General features: G+C 39.2%; 1 protein-coding gene across 5 annotated transcripts in view; it reads right to left on the bottom strand.

The window, feature by feature from the left end:
* Nucleotides 1–12502: 12502 nt before the first annotated feature.
* The window catches only part of tln2b (talin 2b), an 84384-nt gene continuing 80766 nt past the window's right edge, over nucleotides 12503–16120 (bottom strand). For all 5 annotated transcript variants that reach the window (XM_032523220.1, XM_032523221.1, XM_032523222.1 and 2 more), the window contains 3 exons: nucleotides 15853–16035; nucleotides 15632–15757; nucleotides 12503–14718 (listed from right to left, as the gene is read on the bottom strand). In XM_032523220.1, coding sequence (XP_032379111.1) covers nucleotides 14590–14718; nucleotides 15632–15757; nucleotides 15853–16035 — 438 coding nt within the window. In that variant the 3' untranslated portion in view covers nucleotides 12503–14589. The remainder of the gene's footprint in view (nucleotides 14719–15631; nucleotides 15758–15852; nucleotides 16036–16120) is intronic.

The raw sequence follows: 16120 nt of genomic DNA, 5'->3' as shown, positions 1-16120 counted from the left end.
TGGATTCCTTTGGACATCCAATACTTTTTTGGAGGGGGCGTATGTGGGTCCCCGGGCGTTTTTTAAGGCTCTGTTCTGCGATTCGTTGCTCCCAAACATTTGACTTTTGATACGCCTTTATATGGGGTGTGATAGACAAGCAGGCAGCTCCCACGGAAAGGCTTCCTATTGGTAATGTTACTGAAGCCATTTAATGCATGGAGAAGATGCAGAAGAAGCTCACTGGATGAGCACATCATTAAATCTCTGCACAGCACCTTGTTACCATTGTGGTAACACATTTAAAAGCAGCTTGTGACACTTGTCTCTTTATTGAATTTATTTTGAGTTTGTTTAAAATCCAGTAGTTTGACTGAAATCTGGGACACGTTTGCTTTTCATATAAATGGTCTTCAGAGCGACAGTGTTCTCCTGTTAATCTGTGTCTCATTTTGTCCTGTAACAGGCTGGGAGTGGGACCACAGGCAGCTGCAATAACAGTTTGACCAGGATTTTGACTTGCAGCCACTGCTGTCTGTGTGAGTGTGTGTTTGTGTGGGTAGGTGAGTGTAAGTTCCTCTGGGAAAAATTATAGTAGCTCAAGGCAAGTGTGCTGTTTGAGAGGAGATACCTTCGATAAGCCCAGCAAGCCCTAGATGCATTGTTCACAGTCTGGGGGGCTCAAGACAGGAAAGTGTTTACCTGATAATGTATCCGATATCCTCCCTGTGAACTGTTGATGTGCTATTTGACTGTGGCAGCACATGCTCCAGCACCAGCCAAGCAGCTTGGGTTTTATACCTCAATCACAGCAACTGAGCCACTGATTGACTTGGTATTTGAGACATGTTAAATGCTTTATAATATACTAAAGAATATTAAGTTTATGTAAAATACAGTAGTAGCTTAAAATCTGTAAGGATATAAATGTGTAACATTATATTCTAAACAATTACTTAAATTTAGTTATTACAGTGCTTGAATTATAAGTAAATTATTTGATCCAATAGATCTTTTAAAAACATTAATGTACTAAGCTAATGAAATGCTAAAACACACAAATGTGGTGACTGAGACATACCAAGGGTCCTTCAGTCTTCCCAAGGATCCTCAAGGATATTTTTAGGATCGCCTTCTTTTTCTTGCACCTGCCTTCGTCTGTAATATGGATCTACTCTGTGCCAAGAGTCGAAGGTCCAATGCTATTAGATACGTCCTCTAAAATAATCCATGTCTTGCTCAGGCTTTGGTCCATTTTACAGATATTTGTTGCTATACACCTGGCAGACTTTCAGTAGTAAAATATTACCAATATCAGGAACTAGTTTCTCATCATATTGCTTTGCCATACGTGTCTTAGACTTTGATTGACAGGCTCAGTAATAGAAAATATTTGAACAATCTTGGGGCCGACCTATGTTCTAATAGACTGGCATTTTGTATAATTGTGATTGGCATTGAAAAATACTGGTCACAACCCTTATTTCTGCCTGCTTTTCTCTTGCTCTAGATTAGTCTGAGGTAATAGATGTGGTTTCAGAATGTCTGGAAAAAGTATTTTTCAATTTCCTAATATGCATATGAGTAAAAATAATATAAAACCAATAACTGTACATAGCTTGGAGGTTGCTGCTACACAGAAATGGCTCTGAATATTCTGAGATACTGCATTGCTTAACTGAATTTAGTAATGTGCTCTAAGTAATGTTTATAGTGTGTATTATTGTTCATCATGTGCTTCAAACATGTACATTTTACATATCAAATATGCTGTAGTAAACATTTAGTTGTATGCTAAATGTTTTGTTAATACTTTGTGAATACAACAGGCTATTTTATGTATTCGTCATTTTCATCAGGAGAGACTTTGTTGCAGATATGCAAAGATTTATTGAACATATGCATAATATGAAATTTACTATCTTTGGAGATTAGACTCCATTGTTATGAAATAGAATTTTTTAAAGGGGTGTAAAGCCAAAAGATAATCCTTTGTTGGAGTCTGAACACTGATGGCGGTGTGAGGAGCCTGAAGACCAAACCGAGGAGCTGCCGGAGGAGGACCCAGGAGCCGTGCATGATGAAGACCGCAAGAGCAAGGGGAGGAGGAGGGTTGTCCTCTTAGCCTGAAATGACAACTGAGCAGCAGAGAGAGACAGGTTTAAAACAGGAATGCTTCTGATTGGTTAAAATAAAAGTGAACGCTTCTAACAGCTGTTCAGTTTAGAAGAGCGAGAAAAGTTTAGAAGTCTTCCTGAAAGAATGTACGCTGAGCTCCTTACTAAAAATCTTTAGAATGACTTGTCTTCATTAGGTTCTTACTGTTGACAGTAAAGCACTGGTTTTATCTTGATTTGCAATTTGATCTTAATTATTTGAAACAGCCTTTTCATTTAATGGATTCAGGGGAGGGTTCTGATGGCACATAGGATTTACTGTGGCTTTCTTGGAATGAAAATAAGCTTCATTATAATATTTCCTTTAACTTATTGGAACAGTAAAAAATAACCTAGAGCCCAATATGCTTGTTATGATTAAAGTAGTTACAAATCTTTCCTTCTGTCCAGACGTTATTGAAAAGCTACTGCTTTTTGTGTTACATTGTAAAATGATAGGCACTTACGCATTAACAAGGACATAAAGCATAGTTTTCTTTTTTGAATATTAGAACAGCAATAACAAAGTCTTTGAATATTTATGGCTGCTGAAGTAAAATAAATTTCCACATATATATTTTTGTGCTCTTTGAAAAAGAATCTGCTTCTCAAGGCCTCTAAAGCCTCATACCAGAACAAGCATCTGAACAACATTTAAGCCTATGTCTTCCATTTACATGTACATTTTGTAGCATTTGAATTGGTACTGAAACATGAAAACTCTCTTATGTAATAGTGAACTTACTCAAATGAACAACATGAATTATGAACAGATAAATGTTAGTGACTTCACTCTTGCTATATAAATCTTTGCCAAAAGCCACATTAGTGAAGAATGTATTGCCTTTAGAGGGCTCTGTCTGTGTTGTGACTGCATGAGCTCATTCAAAAAGCCAAGCTTCTTCGCAATATTCATCCTCAGTAGCGGCAAACAGCTGAGATGACGTAGTCTGAATAAGCAATTCCTTCACTCACAACATAAGGTAGCCTTTATAAAAACAGACATGCAATTAATAACAGTTGCCAATTTTTGGGACAGATCTGACATTCTCTGACTTGCAGGAATCCTGATTGCCTCTGTATCCTGCTTCAGTCGTCTACATGAGGTGACAGCTGAGTCAAACAGGTGCAGCAATAAGCAGCATTCATATTCATAGTCACCACTCTATCATTAGCTTTAATTTCCTACCATGTAAGATTTTCAGTGGCAACTATGGTTATAAAAAAGGTTGTAAAATCTTTTTGCAGCCACATAAGTATTTACAGCAATAAAATGAGTTAATGAAAATGTAAAGGGCAAAATAGGTGAATAGACATGGTGTCAAATAACCAAATTTCACACAGATATTTTAGGAAATTGACAACTGAGACCTCAGAACCCTCAACTCAAAGACTTTCAACTCTTTCACTTTGTAGTCTTGAGATGGAAGTGCAGTTTGTCATCTTGCCAGTTTAAGTGACACAGTAGCATTAATGCTAATACTGTAACACTGTATTAGTTAATCTGTTAGGCTTACAGTGACAACCCGCTATGCACATGGAATGTCTGGTCCTCTTCAGTCGCCGCTCAGGGAGGAGCTCGGCTGTTGTTCCGGAAATCATGTTTGCATGAGAACATCCTCGAGAGAGACATTAAAGATTTCTCATGGCTAAAATGTTTTAGAAAAAGTATGTCTCTGCCTCTGCTGAGGCCCAGTCACAATGCCTGTCTGCTGCAAAAATGACACATTTTACAGGGGAACTAAAGTTATGTCATTAAATGTGACACTATAGTATTTTGACATGTGTGCGGTTTGTCTAATAATTGCATCTGAAACAAAACGGAAAGGGAATATTGAGGATAGCTGTCCCTCAATGTTGAGTGCACAGCCACCGAGTGAAACTCTGAGAAGCACAGTGTTGGCAGGCTCCCTGTCAAATACCATCTGAAGATTTCTGCAGACATCGTCTAGATATATATAGAGAGAGAACTCTTTGGCTCTCCCAGACTGTACCCCTGGGATTAGACAGCTCCATGCAGGGGCATAATCATTTAGCATAGCAAAACCGGAGAGAGGGGTGCAACCCAACCTGTAACCCAAGCCAAGCCCATGGCCTACTGCCTCAGGGTTTAGTCACAGTAATATCCCTCTGACATACTGCATTCTGGTAGTTGTAAGACTCAAACTGGTCTCTTAGAAAGCACAGGTGGACATCTAACCATAAGCATCACACAGAGCCTGCCACAGTATTCTTCTTGATGGGTAGTTACAATAGGGCTGTGACACTTTGACTCACACATTTCTGCGTGGTGGTAAATATGTAATTGAGAGTGTAAATCAAACAACAGTGTACCTCATTCAGTTGTAATTCTATTACACTTTTTGTTCAGTTAACAGGACCTAAGAGTGCAGTATAAGCTGCTTCAAATTTACAATTTTCACCACGCCCATGCTGAGGGCCAATTATTTGAGTCAAATTCCAGAGTATGAAGGTCAAATATTTCAGCTGCAGGTGCTCCATTGAAGATGGGTAGCATTCTTCTCGGGCCAGGTTTTGGCTACAGTACAAGTTGCTGTTGTTAAATGAAAGGATCTGTCATCTCTCTGACTTTAAAGACCTGCAACACATACCAGACCAGGACTGGGGTACCCACTTTTTAATCTTATATTGTTTCAAAGAAATCCCCATGATTCTACAGATGCATTGGTCAAAGTTGAGATTAAGATGTAATTTTCCAAGTTTGCCTCAGTGACACTGTGCAACAGATACAGCTTATTGAAAGAAAACAAGCTGAGCTGTAAAAATACCAAAAGATTTCCAGCACTGCAAACACAAATGTGGGTAGAAGTCATAATGGAGGAATATTTGTGGCATTGGCAAGGCTCCTTCCAGAATGTTTGTTTGTGTTCCCCTCTACAGATGGGCACACACACACACACACACACACACACACACACACACACACACACACACACCACACACACACACACACACACACACACACACACACACACACACACACACAGAGGCCAGAATGTCAGCCATATCTGATGCTGCTCAATCAGCTTAGACTAAAAGAGGGGAGCATTTGGGGGGAACTGTCACGATTCATTTTAGACTCATGTGGGATGCCATGCTAGAATCCTAGTGTAAAAGGAAAAAGGCCAGACATGTCATAGCATGAATATGGGAACAGAGAAGTCAATCTACATGACATTCTGAACTACAAATCTGCCTCCAATTTAGGAAAACAACACTATCTTACTGTTGTGTTTATTTGTACACAGTAAAGGGCAAGAGGGGAAATGGGGAGTAAATGATTGTTTACAGGCAGCTTGAACTTCTCCCAGTTCCAGATAAAAGATTCCTTCCGCAGCATCATTTGTTGAGTTGAGTTGTGTCCTCAGAAATTTTTACTTTAGGGATCAGAGGCCATTGAAAGATCTTTCTAAATTGTTAACTAAAATGCTCACTGTGCTCTGCTTCTTGTTTGTTGATATCCTCTTACGCAGTATAATGATTGTTCCTTGCTCTTTTGTATCTAAGTCAACAACTGCCCAGCATCTTGTTGATAGCCCTCTTTAAATATTTGCCTTCCATCTTTTGCCCCTCATGTCAGAGGGCTAGAAGTTTCCTAGTTTGCACACAGAGGGAGAATCTTTCATGTATGTGTCCATATATGGGCTCTCTAGTGTAAGCGAGGTAGAGGAGACAGGGGAGAGGGCTAAGTTGCGGGGGCTATTTGTGCGGTCCAAAGACGCACTCGATATTTCTTTCCATTCCACAGGGCTATAAAACTTCTTGGTATGCACTTCCAGCAGAGCCACTGTTCTCCCTGTTACAGTCCTGCCTGTCAGTACTTTCTGGCACAGAGAAGTGAAACAATGGCAAAAGGAGGAGGCAAGACTACTAGTAGGATGTTAGTTTCCCTTTCTTTATTTTTGTGACTACAAACTTCTCTTAATACATGCTTTCTTAACAACAAAATTAATCTACGCTCTCCTTGAAGGAGAATAAGCATGTACAATTTCCATTTTGGTAAACAAAAAGTCCAGTTTTCTAAATTAGAAAGAGAAAGTGAAGGTTTACATCAACATATGATTATATGAACTTCAAACCGCAAAATAACCATAGCTTGGCTGAACAAAACACATAATGTGGAGTGTGTGTGAGAATCTATGGTGATGATACATTCCAGTGTGGTTTTGAGTGGCTTTTTGAAAGCTTGCAGGCTACATTCACTATGACTGGGTCACAGTGGTCTTTCTACAGTAAGGAATGCCACAGGAACCCACAGCTCTGCGGCACCTGCATTCTTATACCAAAGCCTTTCTGCAGCCCCACGTTTGATCAGATGCCATGACCGATTTCCAGTCAGGCTCAGACTCGCTACACAGCAAGGGAGCTCGATACAACAGTTGGCAAAGTTAGTCATAAAACAACTGTCTGAGTGCAGGAACATGAGAATAAATAGACATCCATTTGGTGTGGTGTGGTTAGTTCCTGCCCCAAGGCCTTGGATGTCTAAAAAAACAATGTACAGTAGGATAAGAGGGTAATTATGCTCCAAGTCTGCCTAAGAACACATCTCTCCCATCAAAAGAATGAGAAAGAACAGAGGTGGAAGAAGCATTCAGATCCTTAAGTTAAGTCAAAAGTCTTGCATTAAGTAAAAGCAGAAGTATTATGAGCAAAATTCACTTAAAGCATCAAAAGTAAAAGTATACTTTGCCCATGCAACCAATATATTATCATATGTGATATTATCAAATGTCATCAATGAGTACTTAACATTTTACTGTTATAGATGGTTGAGGTGGAGCTAGTTTTAATATCTTTATATACAGTTGGGCAGTGTAGTAGTTTCCAACACCCTACTCAGGGTCACAAGATAAACGTAAGGGGTCACAATGTGAGTAATGCAATAGAAAAAAAAATAAAGTAAACAAAAACAAAGTTCTGCTACACAAAGTTGTATTTTTATTTTATATGTTGTGACTGTTCTCCAATCTTGGTGGAACTGTTTGAATCGCTGCTTTTTTGTAAAGGGGTTTTCACAATGCATTGTAATTAATAAGGTTATCATTAGTTTTCTATGTAAATAACTAGTGTCAAACTGTCAAATTGATATCTGAAATGAACCTAGGGGAGTATAAAGTGGCATAAAATGTAAAAACTGTACAATGCTTGCGCAGCGTATTTGCATAGTGACTTTCCACCACTGGGAAAAACTTTGAAAGAAGTTTTTCGGTCACTCCCTGGATGTATCAAAGGAAATCAGCTGAGTTTCTGGCTGAGTAACTACAGCAGAAGGGTAGACAGACAAAGTGACCATGTAAGACAAAGTAGTCGTTCTGAATAATCAACTTGGCTGTCCCAAGTCTCTCTTAAAAATTGGCAGTGTTGAGAAAAATCTGCTGAGCATTGACTGGATTGACTGTTTATTCAGCTTTAATACAGGAGAAAGGAGCCAAAGACTTTTTTGTCTGCAGAAATGTGGCACGTCATCTAACGAGTGTCAAGCAAAGTTTCCTTATTAAGACAGAAGGTTTTGGAGGGACGAGTGTTAGATTTCACTCAAGACAGCTTAAATCCCAGGAGACACTGGAGATCAGTTCCAGTCCGCAGCACAGTCTGAGACCGACGGTTCCCCTGTTCCTCAGCTCGTTCTCAACGCTGTTTAAGACACGAGCAAAATCGAGAAACATCACTGTAAATCACTTGGAAAACCCTGACTTTGGAAGAGCGGGTGTTGGGGGTCACAAATGCATTTAAGAGATATTTTTGATGTTACTTGCGGAGTCGTCCAAAATTAGCACCCAGGGTTTGAGTATCGGCTGAGCCCCAATATAGCCCTGCTGTCATTGCTGACTTAGAAATACTGCCTTCCTTACATGAGCTTAAATGAGCTGCTGTGCTGTCATGGGAGAAACAGACAGTGAACACTGTCACTCAGGAGAGGATGGGCACTCTGAATGAGACCGTAAATATTTCTCATACTTCACATAAAAGCACCACCCACCTGTTATCTCATTGAAACGGTGGAATTATGTCTGCTGTAGCATTACAAAAAGGCCAGAATGTGGGACAGAGTAGGCCATTTCACATTCAAAATGTTACTTCTATAACATTTAGCTGAGAAGTTCAGAGTATGTGAACCATCTTTGAGAAATCAGTCATTTAGACCAATATTACAATTTACCTCAGCTCTGTGAAATCACAACATATAGACAATTGCTATGTTCTGAGTTATGAAACCACAGGAGTCATCTCTACAGACTTTGTAGTGACTTCTCATTAAATGTAAAGGCTGTTCACTGGATAGGGAGGACCCTGCTGATGACCTAAAATAGTCATGTGTTCCAGACCTGCGTAAAAGGCTCTCTTACATCCATCAGCTGCTGTCTCCCAGGTTTATGTTAGGAAGCCCTGCTTCTCAGACCAGACAGAGGGGTGATGTGTTTGGTAAAACCAAGTCCCTGCAATATTCCTCTGTTTCTTTTCTCCAGCCTTTTCAGAGCATTTACTTGCCAACACAGTGCAAGTGTGTTTACACAAAGTCCATACCCTACATGTACACCTTACACAGGCAGCATCCCTGAAACATAAAGGGCCTCAGAGTCTTGTTGAAGGGAACTAGGACACAGTTTAATCTACAAAAAGGGTAACATGAAAAATAAGAAAAATAAAGCTGAATGGAAATCTTTTGGGAATTTTTTCTCTGCATTTAGTTAAGTGTCTTCTACCTTCTCTCTGCCATACCATCTTTGGGTCTATCTGGACTGTGTGAAACTTAATTACAAAATGGACCAAAGCCAAACATTAACTAAAGTAATTCAACACATGAACAATTAAAAAATTTCCATTGTTTTATCAGCTTGGGCAAGCTTGAAGTTTCTTGGCTTGACTTGGCTGCTTAAACACCACAAAAAAACTCCTTCCTCTACTTCTGTAAACTTTCACAAAAATCTTGAAGAGCAGGCGTGCTTGGAAAGCAGCCAAAAAGGACAAGAGATGTTTTCAAATTTCCCGAAGTTTCCAACAAGAACTCTTTATTCACCGAAGTTTTGATCAGACAAAGACGTGAGAAAGAAAGTAACTCTCAGATTGAGATGTCTGTGAAAAAAAGCAACGTTTCAGTAGCACACTTTGGACAAATGGCCCAGCCCAAAACCCAAAAGCCTTTCCCAATGTGCATTTTTCCCAAACCTCACTTCCTCTTTCATCATTTCTCTTCTTGTGGAGAAAACTGGCTGAGGGCAGAAACTCTGTCCCTCTTTTTATGCTGTAAAAGACCATGATGCCTTCTAAAAACAGAACCGGGTTCTAACAAAAAATTCCAACCTGACAGTCAATTTACATGCAGGTTTCTTCTGTGGTCCAATTTATGCCCATTTTTTTTATTAATCTAAAAAGAATTGTTTTGTTTAGTTATATTTCCGTAAATTTAATTCCCCCAAAGGCAAATTAAGAAACTAATACATTTTTTTAGTATTCTTAACATGCTATAACTGGCTAAATAGCTTCCCTGTGTGACAACTCTCAATTTCACTGAGGCTGTTCTTAGCACTATCCATGAATCCATTCCTGCTCAGTATCACTTCTGAGCCCACAGCAACTTCCCTGGTATTTGCACTGGAAAACACATAAACACATATATTTAAGAAACCAATATCAAGCCACGAGCATTTCATGTTGCTCTGCCATGGCTTATTTAACATATAGTAAATTAGTGCTGAAACGATGAAAGTGGAGAGTTGACCCAGTGTCATTTGGTTTAACCACAAGTTAACATGGCTTCATTTTTGAGAACTCCAGCCTGGAACAAAGCCTGAAACTAAACAGCTGCCAGGCTGCAGGGATTAGGAATGGCACAAGTCACAGCGGCTGCAAATAAAATCTTCCAACACAGCAAGTATAAAACAGCCAGGATACAAGAGATGTACACTGTTAGTGCTAAGGATTGCGGTATGTGTCACCAGAATTTTAGAAAAAGACAATGTAGTGCACACCCATCTAGTTGCTGGTGCAGGTCAAAAAAGTAAATCTAGAAAGAAGTTGAGGTCTACACAACAGCTTAATGCTCCGAAAAATACTTTAATAGTGCAAAATAAGGCCCACGGTCCACCATCTGACCTTCCTTAGGTGTGTTTGATTGCAGTGACCCATGACCCTTATCTGTTGTCATCACATCACATGGTCAGAGGTCATGTGATATGTGAAAAATAAACATCCATAGAAATACTATTCAGACATAGATGTACATATTAATACTGTTCAGATTGGGCAATTAAGACATTATGACAAAATAATGACCTCAATGTTTCACTTTACAGATGCTGTATGTAGTTTTTTAAAACCAACAGTCCTAAGCGGGCGTGACTCTCATGAATACAATACAAATTCCTCGCACAACAGTTTAAGATGGCTACACATTTTTTTCAAAAGGTGAAATGAATAAATAGTGACACGTTGTTTACAAAAATAGATTAAAACAGCAGTTTAGAATAGGGCTTGTTGACAAAAGATGACAAAAACCACTGGCCTCACTGCTGCACTACAGACAACTGAAGTGTCAAAGCTAAAAACAGATACATTTTAGTGACAAGCCTTTTAGAAACTCATACAAAAAGAAAAGAAAATAATTTTTAGGTTCCAGTGCATTATTTCAATATTCAATATTCAAATCAAGATGCCATTTTTAATGTCTGCACCATTAATAAAACACAAATGAAGATGTCTTACGTATGATTTAGTGCACATTAATGTCATTTATAGCTTAACCTTTCTAACATTTTTGCAAAAGTTGGGATCCTTACAAAGCTCTGAAAGTTTAATACATGCTCCATACAACATGACTTTATAACAATAGACCTGCCAAAAAGTTGTTGAGGTTAGTTGATGATGTTAATTACAGATGTTAGTGCTAACAATCTGTCGCACCTGGAGGCCATACCTTCTTCCATGTGCAGAAAAATTACGTGACAGGAAGTCTTGTAAAAACCAACCAATAGAGAGAAAGAACTTCAGAAATAGATACAGGTTGAAGTTAACCCTTAAAATAGTTTGTGATTTTCATTTCAACCATCATGCTGACCATGATGTTTCTTCTGCCAAATGGAGATTTTGCAGAAAGAGGCTATTAATGCTAACTTGATCAGCCAGATGATTTGTTACCCAGAACCATCTGACAAGCTGTCTTTGGAAACTGTTTGAAAAAGGGCAGGCACTTTCAAAAAAATACCTGTCAGGTGATTTAATTGTTTATCACCTCCAACATTTTCGTTTATAACGAACAGACGCAGCCATCACTCACACCTTAACTGTGTTCTTAATTACCAGTAGCTCCTTTGCCTGATGCCAATTGGGTCGGCTCGCTACTGTTTTGATACATACGCTTTTACTTGAAGCCTGACAAGTTGATATTTTCGTGTGATTTTGTGATATTGCGAGAATCCAGCTACCACGCAAGGTAAAATGAATTCAGGACCTTTGTGGAATCCATAGACTGTAAAACTAAGGTGGAAACAGATATGATAACAAAGTGATTTACCAATCCGTCTGCAATCATAAAGTTCAGGACAGTAAGAGAACGTACTTGACCAGCCCGTGTCTCTGCTTTACATTATTCATCCATTGAGGTTTTGATAGCTCCGCACAAATTCCAAAGTAAACCAGATAAACATCCTCCTGGTCCCTAGGACTGAAGGCAGAGAGAGAAGGAGGTAGAGAGATGGAGATTAGTAGAAGGCCACTCCCTGTTTAACACATGGCTTCAGTTTCCCCTCTCCACTGTGTGGCCTGGCCTTGCATAAGACAAAAACACTCAAACAACCAAATATGGTGTTCATTAGACAACTCAGTGTATTGTGCTGGCCACTTCAAACCACACTCGTTTACACACTATGCCCTTGTATGCTGCTGACACAGTAAGGATCAGCTTCAGAGTAAAATAAGATTTTGCATCACCTTAGGAAGAAAAGGCCAAGTCTAAGTTCAAGTTTGAGTTAGTAGCTGACCAACACACTGTCAATATTAGACTATTTCTAAACAGCCCTACAAAATATTTTAGCTGGGTAACTGTAAAACCCAGAGTGCAAAAGTTATGTGAACTCTCATTCTTGACCAAAACATCTAAATGAGAATTGCTGCATAGTTCAAGGTCTGGTCTGGGAAAAAAACATCAACTAGGTCCATATTTGGTCTGGCTAACTTTGCCAATCCTTCCACTAGAACGTATTTCTCCCAACTTCCACTGATCCCTCTGACTGGACTATGAAGGATAATACTGACATCTGGTGGAAAGAATGCAGGATGACTTTTTACTATGAGACATCTTTATTGTCAACAACATTCATTGCTATAACAAAAAAAGGACAACATAATCCTATTGGTACTGAAACTCTTTATTTTTGGTGAATACAAAAAATACTTTTGTGACCAGATAAATATTATACATACAGCATCAAATCATAAAACTAATGCAGTCTGTTAAAGAAAGCACAACACCTATTCATAACAGAGCTAGTAACTTTTTCTATTTCCCGTTAATAGTCGGACAAATCAGTTAGACAATATATTTCAGGGTAATTCTGACATTTACTGATAAAAACATATATCGTTTTTATATAGTGGTTAGACAATGAAACAAGAACGTTCTGAAGTCCAACATTTAAATGGGACTTGGCATAATGATATCAACAATTTCTTGACTTTAAACACAAATTGCCACATGCTCATGGAATGCAGTCTAGTGTTAGTTTTCCAACATGGTCTCTAAATCCTAAGGTATCCACAGATGCCCTTAATATCAGCATTATAATATTGTATGCAAGTAGGCCACCAGCCAAGGCGTTGTATTGTATGACAAAGGACTAGGTGACAGTGTATCAAGACCCCGATGGGGATTAGACTGGCATAATGTCCTGATCCAGAGAGGACAAGGCTCAGGCTCCCACTCAGCCTGATCATCAACTGCTCACAGGGCAGACTCAAGTAAGGCACTAGTACACAATGCAGTCCAGACACTGGCATGGACAGACTGAGGAAATGAACAGCTTATAAAGTCCAATATAGTATACATTATTTTCTAAAGAAGAAACAAAGCATTGAATTAGTTTCCTCAATCAGAGCTTTAAGCTTTATCTTTTCAATTGCAGTTTTCAGTGCGTATGTTTATGAGTAACTTCAGTGCATATTGTATGCTTGTTTCATTCAAAAGCCCAAAGCCAAATATCATTACACATAACCAATCTTACAACCAAAATGATCCCACTAGGATATTCACTGTAATGTATTGCTATAGACAGTAAGTCAGTCTAAAGTGAAAATACCTTTACCATGACAGGGCAGCGACTAGTTGAGAATAACTATATATGTTGTGTGTGTGTGTGTGTGTGTGTGTGTGTGTGTGTGTGTGTGTGTGTGTGTAGTACAGTGGGTACCTGAACAGAATCTGGCCAGTGTTAATGGGAGAAGAATTAAACAGGAGAGAACAAACATGACAAATAATGTAAACATATGTTCCTTACACAGCTCTGTGTATGTGAGGGAAGAATAGATGGGGTTACATGAAGTGACAGGATGTAAAAGCAGCATGACATATTTGGTCAGATATAGTCCAGATTCTCTGAACAACACCTGTCTGCTCTTTAAGAAAAATCTGCCAAGAATAAATATCTTTAGAGCTAATGTTGGCCGGTTATTTTTTTATTTCCTTCAATAAGAACCACTCATTGTTTGGTGTCAAGCTGGACAACATAGTTCGGAATCCTTTTTTCAAAAGATTTGCTGGTTTAACAGCAAACCCCAAATTCCCATTTTTGTTAGTAAAATACAAGTGCCTTTCCACGCTATACTACTCTGTTGGTTAGTAGCTTCATTGATATGTATAGTCATTATGGTGCATGCAAGCCAGTGGTGAAATGAGGCGTCCCCCTCCTGCCGTTTTATCAACCCCTTAAGGTTTTTACATTTAGAATACAAGCTATGGACCCTTAGGTTTGTTCTGCTAGTTGCAGAGAGATCATCAGTTCATTTCTATTTGATTTAGAACATTCAGTTATTATAGAGGATTTCTGCACTCGTAAAATCTTCGATTCATGATAGTAACAGTCGGCAATGCTCATGATGCAGTAATACTCACAAAGCAAAGATACGTTTATCATACAACTTTATCATACTGCCTGTATAGTAACTTGCTTATAGTGTCAATTGTAATAACCTTCCCCATATTGAACTCTGAATGTCAATGCCGTTCACTTACAATTACATACACACATCACACACGCACATACACGCACACAAATACATTACAGAGCACAGGCACTTGTTTTTCTCACCAAATCGGCCTGTTTCAAGTGCTTTATATTCCTCGGTTATATGAGAGCAAAGCAGCCAATTGTACAACAATCAGCAACATCTCCCCATGACAAGAAGGTGTTATCAGCGCAGCTCACACCCCATCTGCCAATCATCCCTCATCCTCCCTCAGCTCGCTGGGCAGGAACTTGTACTGCTGCTGTCGGATCTGAGCCAGCTTCTTCCGGGCTTCCTCCAGCTCTCGCTCCTTCCTCAGCATCTCCTCCTGAGCCGCAATGATCTAAGGAGAAAGGGAGTAGCTGACAGAAAAATTTGACTTCCACTCATCATAATCCCATTCCTGTGGATAACTTGATAAGAAAAACCAATAGATAGCACAGTACTCAGCTCACACTGTACAGCCTGTTAACTCCAAGCACAACACACTGGAGAAACAGCATGTGGAAAAATGAAAACAGCATGTCATAGAGACAAAGTACGGCTTATGGTATATTAAAATGAACCAACATTTCATAAAATTTCTGTAAGTGGAGAAGACTGGTTGTGATGCATGAAGAAATGAAGTGTTTAAACATTACAGCAAAAATTTGAAAAGTTAAATTCATGACAACTTTTGGACTGCATGTGCATGAGCTGTCAGTCACTTTTGTTCATCAATCAGATTAAAATATTTTATGAACTGTTTTCAGAATAAAAATGTATAATAGTAGTAACAATAGTTAGCATTAGGCTATAACATTCTGAATAAATGGTCAATCACAGTGTACATTAGTTAAAGAGACAACGCTGTCCAAAGCTCCCCTCAGTGTAACCATAATCAGACATCAATGAGACAGTGAGTTTCACTGATGCCCAGCGGGGGTGCACCACTGACTGAAAAAGGAACAATCAATCATGATGAAAAGTAAAGCTTTCCGTGGCACCATGGAGTTTTGAAAAAGAGACACTTACTCTTCAATTACTTCCAAATTTTTGCAAAGATGAAAATGAAGCCATTTCACAAGGCCTCAAGAGATTTGATGTTTTGCAGCTGTGGGTGGCTGATGAGCTGTTTATCCACAGAAACTCATTGCAAAATGACGGTGGCATTTTGGCATATCAGTGAGAGGTGCAAACATTCAGTAAAAAGGGGAAAAATATGAATGATTTCTGTTACTGGTCTCACATAAACGTTTTTTGAGATTTTGTCTCACCTGAGCTATGCCTCCAACAAATTTGGTCTTTACCACCACGCTGTCATCTTCAGACTTGTCAAATGCTGCTTTCTGAGCCGCCTTCACCAGGTTGTCTGAAGCTCGCTTCACTGCGTTGCCGGCAGCCTTCAAACAGATCACCTCAAAGTTAGCATGCATACAATCTGTGTGTACACAGTTCCATGGACACATTCAAACCCGTTTTTGTCTTTCAGTGTTACCTGTAGTCTTCTCATGGCTTCAGAATCCTGGTCAGCCTTTACCTTGCAGGCCACCAACAGCTGAGCCGTAGAGGCTGCAACCTGTTTGGCTGAGGAGATGAGCTTCTCTTCGCTGGCGTGACCCTGCACTGAGGCATTAGCGGACTCACACAGGCTACTGGTTGCTGCCGCTACCATACGTGCCTACACCAAACAACAAATCCACACAGTTTACATTAAGTTTAATTCTGGTTTAAAGGTTTAAAAAGCATGTATACATTTGTAAATG

This window comes from Etheostoma spectabile, chromosome 8, assembly GCF_008692095.1.
Source record: "Etheostoma spectabile isolate EspeVRDwgs_2016 chromosome 8, UIUC_Espe_1.0, whole genome shotgun sequence".
NCBI lineage: Eukaryota > Metazoa > Chordata > Actinopteri > Perciformes > Percidae > Etheostoma > Etheostoma spectabile.
The sequence above is the reverse complement of the archived record's forward strand: the minus strand, read 5'-3'. Positions and strand labels throughout refer to the sequence as shown.